General features: G+C 38.7%; 1 protein-coding gene across 1 annotated transcript in view; it reads right to left on the bottom strand.

Moving 5' to 3' along the window:
• Positions 1 to 9,030, bottom strand: part of LOC114040841 (stimulated by retinoic acid gene 6 protein-like) — a 161,601-nt gene that overhangs the window by 63,668 nt on the left and 88,903 nt on the right. Inside the window, exons 14-17 of the mRNA XM_027859044.1 lie at positions 7,769 to 7,886; positions 6,829 to 6,948; positions 3,012 to 3,175; positions 1,811 to 1,957 (exon numbers count right to left, since the gene is read on the bottom strand). Coding sequence (XP_027714845.1) covers positions 1,811 to 1,957; positions 3,012 to 3,175; positions 6,829 to 6,948; positions 7,769 to 7,886 — 549 coding nt within the window. The remainder of the gene's footprint in view (positions 1 to 1,810; positions 1,958 to 3,011; positions 3,176 to 6,828; positions 6,949 to 7,768; positions 7,887 to 9,030) is intronic.

Raw genomic sequence — 9,030 nt, 5'->3', positions numbered from 1 at the left:
TTCCTTCCTTCCTTCCTTCCTTCCTTCCTTCCTTCCTTCCTTCCTTCCTTCCTTAAACATTTATGGTTGGGGGAAAAAAGAAAACAAAAAAAAAGTTTTACATTTACATTCATCTTTTGAAGAACGCTTGATGTCACCAGCTAATGATTTTTATTTAAAATGTCGACCACATTTGTCAGAACTGTAGCCAACAATTTTGCGGGTCATTTCTGTTCTGTCTCAGTGGTTTGGACTTCTACAAGTCGGCATAAAAGCAGCTGTTGTAGTGAGATTCCCAAACCCAAGAAATAAATGAGCAGAGTAGTTTTCCTTTCCTTAATTGACAAAATCAATAAATGAAAATCAAGAATTAGAGAGATACAGCTCTCTTCTCTAGGTTTCAGTTAAAAGTTTCAGTAAAAGTTCTTCCTAGTTACAGAAACTTCTTAAAAGCAAGAGTTTCCCCTTTCCTAACTTCTTCTCAGTACTCTTCAAAGATGGAAAGCCCCTCAGGGAGTAGGCACAGTCTGATGCACATGATGTCTCCCAGGGACACATATAACTCAGAGGAAAACAGAAATACAAGGAAAGTCGTCCAGGAACATCACAGTTCCAGAGCTACCTAAAGAGGTCTTGCCTGGATCTCTTTTTCTCCCCGTCTTCCAACACACACACACACACACACACACACACACACACACACACACACGCATATCCCTTCCAATATTCCACCCAGAGATCTGAGGTTTCCTTGCTTCTTTCTACATATTCCTTATAACTGCCACAGGGTTGGAGAGAGGCTGGTGCCTTTATTAGGCTATCTACAACAATTACTGATTTCTTGTCCCTAAAGGCAATTGTCTTGTTTTATTAATTGTGATAATAACAATGATGTGATGTTCCCTTTTCTAAAGCAACTTTTTAGCTGCCTCCAAGCTAATTATTTTAAGAGTAATGTATCCAAATCACCTACTTGGTGTAAAAGAAATGAAAGGTAAATTTTATACCATCTGAGTATGTGTATGCTATGAGAGATAAGGGAAAGAAAAAGTATTTATTATGTGCCCTGGCACATAATAGAATCCATGGGCTTTATGGAATTTTGTCAGGTGACTCTGTGACTAGGTCATGGGGCATGGTCCTTCTCAGAGAAGAATTCATCCCAATTAAAGGAGAGTCTATCACTTTAGGAACCCACTTCATTGTTAATAGTCACTGACAAAAAATTCCTGATATTGTTTGAGCCCTCAAAGCTACATCATGGCCCAAAGTAATTTTTAAACAGGGTTTAACTGCTCAAAATTCCTTTAGATTTTTAATGTGATGAAATAGTACTGAATTTCTTAATCACTTGGCCAAATATAATCAGCATGAAAGATTATAGCCAATTGTAGCCCTTGCCTTCACCAGAGATAATCTAGTTCCACGTGGTCTGGTAGCATCCCGCCATTCTGAGCTCTCTCTTTGGAAAACTCCGGAAAGCCGATGTGTTGTCCTCTGTCCAATAACTGCAGTGTCAGTTTCAGTTTTGTAGTACGTCAACAGAATTTGTCTGCGTAGCAACTCTGATACCCAAGGCTGACTTAGGTTTTCTGAGCAAGGTAAGCCTGGGGTTTTTTAAAAGGGTATACAGCAAGAACCATCTTGTTCTGGACTTTATTGAAACTCTAGGACCTACAATAAAAAATAAATAAAAAGAGAGGTCTTTTTCATTTGCAAAGAAAAACCTATTTGTTCTCAGAAACCACTGTGGAAAGCCATAATAGGCCGATTGTTGGGAATTTCATTTCCTAGTTAACACAGTAGATATTAAAGAATAAAAATTATTTACCAGGTGAATGATTTAAGTGCCAGTAGGGGATGGATTTCTGTAGTTTTCTCTCATTATTGCACGTCAATAAGATATGGCAGAAACCAACGAGTACAGGGTTGGTATGATAATGGTCCACAAATAGCATGCCAATCCAGGCTTGGAATCCTAGAGTCAAAAGGATCCAAGAAAAGGATGTCTTAGACCCCAGAAATGTATCAACTCTTTGTTTGATCAGTGTACTGGGGACCCCTTCTATACCACAATGAGAAATGGAACACTGAGGTAGAGGCCGGTTTGTCAGCACATATCAACATATTAGGGGAAGCTCTATACCACCTGGTACAGAGGATGGAGTACTAGGTCTGAAGTCAGGAAGACTCAGCCTCGTGAGCTCAAATCTGGCCTCAGAAACATACTAGCTGTGTGATCCTGGGCAAGTGACTTAACCTTGCTTGCCTCAGTTTCCTCATCTGTAAAATGAGCTGGAGAAGGAAATGGCAAACCATTCTACTCTCTTTGCCAAGAAAACTCCAAATGGGGTTAACTTCCATGAACCTGCAGTTCTCTTTTTTTGCCTCCAGGTGGATCTCAAGTCTTTGCTTTGACTAGCTGCTGGCTGAAACATTTCTAAGTCCTTTCTGATGCAATTTTGTTTTCAAAACTATTCACTGACACATTCTCAAACAATCTGCTTCTTTACTAACAATGATTATAACCTTGTAACTAGTTAACAAAATGTAAGTGTGAACAAATTATATAGAAATGTTAGCTAAACTTTAAAAAATATATTTTAAATTTATGTATTTTAAATTTTATATTTATATATTTAAATTTATATATTTCATTAAATTACAAGTACAGTTTTGAAAATTTTTAACATTCATTTTTTAAAAATTTGAGTTCCAAATTCTTTTCCTCCCTTCCACCCTTGAGAAGGCAGGCAATATCAATTATATGTGTGAAGTCATGTAAAGCATATTTCCATATTAGCCATGTTGCACAAGAAAATACACACACACAAACAAGAAAAACAAAGTGAAAAAGTTTGCTTCAATCTGCGCTCAGAGTTCATCTGTTCTCTCTCTGGAGATGGATAGCATTTTTCATCATGAGTCCTTTGGAATTGTCTTGGATCATTGTCTTGATCAGAATAACTAAATCATTGGCATAATATTGCTATTAATTTATTATTGCAAGCACAGGGGCAAAGAACACTTACCCATGTCTGCAGCTTCATAACCATTCTGCATGATAGTCCTGTCTATGCGTGCTATTAGCCAGGTTCCCAGGATGCAACTGACAAATAGTCTGAACAAACAAGCTCCCAGGCCCAGAAGCACATTGTAGAAAAACAGAAAATAATTGAAGTTGTGAAATGCTTTCCTGAAAATAGGAGAGTTCAAAAGTGAATCCTCTCATTTTTCATAATTATCTAATATTTATCTTTCATTTGGGGGTTAAATATACAAGAAACCTCAGTTTATTCAATTCAACCAATATTAATTCAACACTATACTAAATACTTAATGGGGATACAATAACAAAACCAAAAAATAGTCCCTGCTCTAAAGAAACTTCAATTTTATTTGAGGGTGGAGCAAAGAGATACAATATGTCACCAGAGAAGTAAATACAAAGGAATTTGAGGAGGGCAGTAACACCTAGAGAAGGTGTTATATGACTTGCAATAGGACATGACACCTAAATTGAGCCTTGAAAATAAAGATTCTAGGGGCAGCTAGGTGGTGCAATGGATAGAGCACTGGCCCTGGAGTCAGAAGGAATCTGGCCTCAGACACATAACACTAGCTGTGTGACCCTGGTCAAGTCACTTAACACCAAGTGCCTTGCAAAAAAAAAAAAGAAAGAAAGAAAGAAAATAAGGATTCTGAGAGGAAGATGTGTGAGGAGTGAGGACATTCTGTGTACAGAAGAGTAGCCCCTGAGAAGGGAAATGGAACGCTGAGTTTGGGGAAGGCCAGTTTGTCAGGACTTTTGAACCATAACCAAGGGTAAATAGGTGGTGCAGCAGATATAGCTTGGAGTCAGGAAGACTCATCTTCCTGAGTTCAAATCCAGCCTGAGACACTTCCTAGCTGTGTGACCCTGGGCAAGTCACTTATCCCTGCTTGCCTCAGTTTCCTCATCTGTAAAATGAGCTGGTGAAGGAAGTGGCAAACCACTCCAGTATCTTTGCTAAGAAAACCCCAAATGGAGTCATAAAGAGTCAGACATGTTTGAAACGACTGAATAACAGCAACCAACATACCAAGAAGTGTGAAAAAGAACAATGTGAAATAAAACCAGGAAGGTAAGGTGAAGCCAGATTGGGAAGGACTTAAATTTCTAGGCTGAGGGATTTGCATTTTATCCTATAAGGAAAAGGGATAGAGTGGGTTTTGAGCAGGGAAGTGGCGTATTAGATAGAGCACTGGACATAGAGTCAGAAAGACCTGATTTCAAATTCCCCTCGAATTCTTAATAGCTATATGACCCAGGGCAAGTCATTTAACCCTTCTCTACCTGTGCTACATCATCTGTAAGATGGAAGCACCAACTTCCCAAGGATGCTGTGAGGATAAAATGAGGATAAAATGAGATTATATGAGTAAAGTGCTTTGCAAACCACAAATCACCAAGTAAATGAAGAACATGAAGGAGGAGATGAAGGAGGAGGAGGAGAAGAAAGAGAAACAGAAGAGGAGGAGGAGGGCAGCACATTGGAAAATTCACTGGGCACACTGGAAAGGTCACTGGTTTTGGAGTCAGAGGACTTGGGTTCAAATCTTGCTTCCTTCTTTTACTGCCTGTATTATCTTGGTCATCAAGATCATTCAATCTGCAAACTTATTAAGTGACGACAATGTTCCAGGCCTTATGCTAAGCACTGGGGATACAAAGAAAAAGCAAAAAATAAACCCTTCCCACAATGGGCTAACATTCTAGTAGGGGAGACAACATGCACATAAATATACACATACTGAATACGTACAGAATATGGGTAGAAAATAATCACAAATGAGAATGTGAATTCCTTATGAATAGGAATAGTCCCACCCTCTAACTTAACTCAAATATTTCCTTGTCTACTGGCTTCTTCCCTACTGCCTGCAAACATGCCCATGTCTCCCTCATCTTTAAAAAATCCTTAGTTGATCCATCCATTCCTATTAGTTATTGCCCTATAGCTCTTCTCTCTTTGTAGTTAACCATTTTTGGAGGGGCTAGGCAATGGGGTTAAATGACTTGCCCAGGGTCACACAGCTAGTGAGTGTTTTGTGTCTGAGGCTGGAGTTGAACTCAAGTCTTCCTGAGTCCAGGGCTGGTGCTATATCCACTGCACCACCTAGCTACCCCTGTAGCTAACTTCTAAGGTTATCTACAATAGGTATCTTCATTTCCTTTCCTCTCACTTTCTTTTTTAATTCTCTACAGAAGTCTGGCTTTCTGACCTCATCATTCAACCAAAACAGCCCTCTCCAAAGTTACCAATCATCTCTTTATTGCCAAATCTATTGGCCTTTCTTCTATCCTCAGTAGCCTTTGACTGTCAATAACCCTCTTCTCCTTGATACCCTCTTTTCTCTAAGTTTCATAACACTACTTTATCTTCCTACCTGTCTTTTCCTTTTGTTTTCTTTGCTGAATCTTCATCTTGGTCATGCCTGCTAAACTTGTATGTCACCCTGAGCTCTGTCCTGGCCCCTCTTCTTTTTTCCTTTTACAGTATTTTATTTGGTGATCTCATAAGCTCCCATGGTTTCAATTTTCATCTCTATGATGATGATTCTCAGATCTACTTGTCTAGCCCTAATCTGTCTCGATAACCTCCAGATTCATATGTCCAGTAGCCTATTGGATATCTCAAACTGGATGTCTCATAGAACTCTTAGAAACTCCATATGTCTAAAGCTGAACTTACTATCTTCCCCCCATCCCCAACTCTAGGGGGTAGATTTCTTCAGGTCTCAAGTAAAAATCCATCTTCTAGGACAAACCTTTCCTGATCCCACTTCCTTCTTGTTGTTACTGTTCAGCCGTTCAGTCATGTCCAACTCTTTGTGACCTTGTGGACCATACTGTCTGTGGTTTTTTTCCAAGGAAACTTAATGCTAATACCTTCCCTCTGTCGATTATCTCCAATTTATCCTGTATATATCTTGTTTGTATAGTTTTCTTTTCCTTTTGTCTTCCCCATTAGTCTACGAGCTTCTTGAGAGCAAAGACTATTTTTGCCTTTCTTTGTGTCCCCAGATCTTAGTACAGTATATACTGTAGGTGCTTAGTAGATATTTGAGATTTAAAAAAAAAATAAATTTTTGTCTTCCCTTCATTGAAAGCCTCATTGTGAGTCAGAGATATTTCATCCTTTGTATTTGTATCCCTAGTGCTTAGTACAATGCTTGTACATAGTAGGTTCATGCCCTTTATATTTCAGCTAAATTGGACTACTAATCATTTCCTGATTCCAGGGAATTTATAGTGGCCATCCTCCATGCTTGTAATGCACCTTTTCTCTTCATTTCTTCCTGTTGTAATCCTTCTCTTCAAGTCCCTCTTCAAGCACCACTGCTTCCATGAAGCATTTCCTCCAGCTGAAAGTGACTCTCCTTCATATTTGCATAGACTGTTATGTCTAGATCTTCCTTTGCCCTAACCACAGTGTTCTTGTATAATACTTTGTACAAATAAATCTTATCTCCTGTATGATATTGTAAGCTCCTCAAGGGCATGGACTCTTGTCACTTCTCATCTTTTTATCCCTTATGACCATTATGGTACCTTTCATGTAGCAGGTGGGTAATAAACCTTTGTCAAACTCCATTGCTGAATACCAACCTTTTATGTCATGTTTCCTCATAGCTTATTTATATTTATTCTCTTAAAATTTAAACTCATTTAGTTCTGTTCTAGGTAGAATTGTATGACAGTTGTCCTATAAAAAATATTTATTCATATTCCTGAAAAAAAATTGAAGACAACTTACATTCTTACACTAGATTGATTAAAAATGTGAGTTGGTTTCTTTTACTTACCTATTGTTTAGAGCTAATGGTTTTTGCCTATCTCCAGGTTTAATCTTTGGCTGAAGGAAAAATCTGGCTGCTATCTTTAGTTGTAAAATCATGAGTCCCACAACAATAGAAATGGTGAGACTGAAAGATAGAAAAGAAGATGTCATGGCTTTAGAAAGTAGCCTGCTGTTTAATGGGTCAGATTCTTAGTCATGCTGCATAGAAGACCAAGGCCTAAGTGGCCTATTCTCCCTTGATTCCTCTTTGGACTTACAAGAGTTGTGGAGAGAAAAATGTACTACATCTAAAAGCGAATACAACAACAACAACAACATCTTAAGAAGAAGCAATCAGGAAAAATCATAGTAAACCATTGTATCATACTTAACCACAGATGATAGAGCATCTAGTGGATTGAGCGACTGGGCCTGGAGCTTGGAAGGCCTGAGTTCAGGTTTGATCTGACACTTACTAGCTGTGTGATCCTGAGCAAGTCACTTAACCTCTCAGTTTCCTCACCCGTTAAACAGGGATAATAATAGCATCTACCTCCCAGGGTTATTGTGAGGATCAAATGAAATAATATTTATAAAGCACTTAGCAGAGTGCCTGTCACATAGGTGTTGTATAAATCTTAGCTATGTTGATGATGATGATGTTGTTTTAGGGAGAAAATGGTTCCATGGTTGATTACAGCAAATCCTATAGGCCTCACACACTATAATCAGCTAAGAGAAAGACATACTGCTAATTGTCTAAATCTTGAGAAATAAAGAGATTGGGAAAATGACTTGAAGAATTGCCTGATCCTATCTCATCCTTTAATCATTGAGTTAGAGCCAAGAACATTGTCCAACATGCTGAGGTTGAAGTTATGAAGATAGGGAAGTACTTCAAAAGAAAGAATGTAAAAATGAAATCACTCATGTCAGTGTATTAAGAAGAAACCTCAGTAACTTACATTCCAATTCCCAAACCTTTCAGCATTTCCAGTCCTTGGTTGTGAATTACTGGTAAAACCAAACCGTACATGATCATCACACCAAACAGACACTGGACCACGTGAATAATGAGGTAACCTGAAGCAAAATGAAAAACAATGAACTAAATTAAGCAAGCTTTTATTAAGTATTTATTATGTGTAAGGTACTGTGCTTGAGAATATCAATCAATCTAATATATTAAGTGCCTACTGTGGTGCTGTTCTAAGTGTGGGAAATAGAAAAAAAAAAAAGGCAATAGTCCCTGCCCTCAAGGAGCTTACTATCTAATGGATGTAAAAACAAGATAAGAAGTGGGATCAAGGACACAGTTAAAAGAATTAGCCTTTTCAAGAATAAGAGTAATCTTTTCTACTGAGATGTAGAAAAAGAGATGAGTGAAGTCATGCAAGTTTTGAGGGAAACTGAGGGAGTTCACATCAAAAAACCTCGATCTCCTCAGGAGTTGGTATAATCTTTTGAAAGTTTGAAGGTCATGAAGAAGGTTGAGGAGAGAGGAGAAATTTTGGAACAATCACTGTAGGGAAGGCAACAGAGAAAGGGTCAATCACAGATAAATAACTTCATTGTCATGTTTCAGGAAGGGCCTAGCTGAGATGGATTAGCATGTATTCATAATGGGCTCAATCCCTATGGTTTGATGAGTGGGGGCTGGGGGCAGAGTGTAATGCTCTATATCCTAGAAACAGGAGGAAAGAAGGTGAATGGCGGGGGTTATACCAAGGATTTAGTATTAATAGGGTAAGAACAGTAGCAAGGATTCTAGGGTGTTAGCAATTGAACACCTCAAATGGTTGATCATGGAGTCAATGCTAGAGAGGGAGTCAAGTGAAGCAGCACTAGGCCTAGGTAATGGACTGAAAGATAAGAAAGGACTCAAAGGACCAGAAGCCATGGTGAAGGCAAAGAGCAGTTTCACTAGGCAGTGAGGAAGTGGGAGAGGTAGAAGGACAAGTCCAGAATTAAATCCCAGAATTCAAGATCTTCATAGTAGAGCAGTCCCAAGAAAGTGATGCTCAAGGTGTTGCTGGGAAAAGCGGAGTGGTGGGTAAAGCAGAGCGAAGATAGCTACACAAATTGAGAAGGCTGAGGAACTGTGAGGCCAGAATGGCAAAAGGATCTTTTCAAATCTCTGAGGATAATGGCAGCAGACAGTATTGAAAGAGAGACTGTGAATTAGGATAAAAACACATTAAGGAAGGTGGGAGAGTGGCCTGGACTT

Source organism: Vombatus ursinus, unplaced genomic scaffold, assembly GCF_900497805.2.
Source record: "Vombatus ursinus unplaced genomic scaffold, bare-nosed wombat genome assembly UNPS02014158.1, whole genome shotgun sequence".
Classification (NCBI taxonomy): Eukaryota; Metazoa; Chordata; class Mammalia; order Diprotodontia; family Vombatidae; genus Vombatus; species Vombatus ursinus.
The sequence above is the reverse complement of the archived record's forward strand: the minus strand, read 5'-3'. Positions and strand labels throughout refer to the sequence as shown.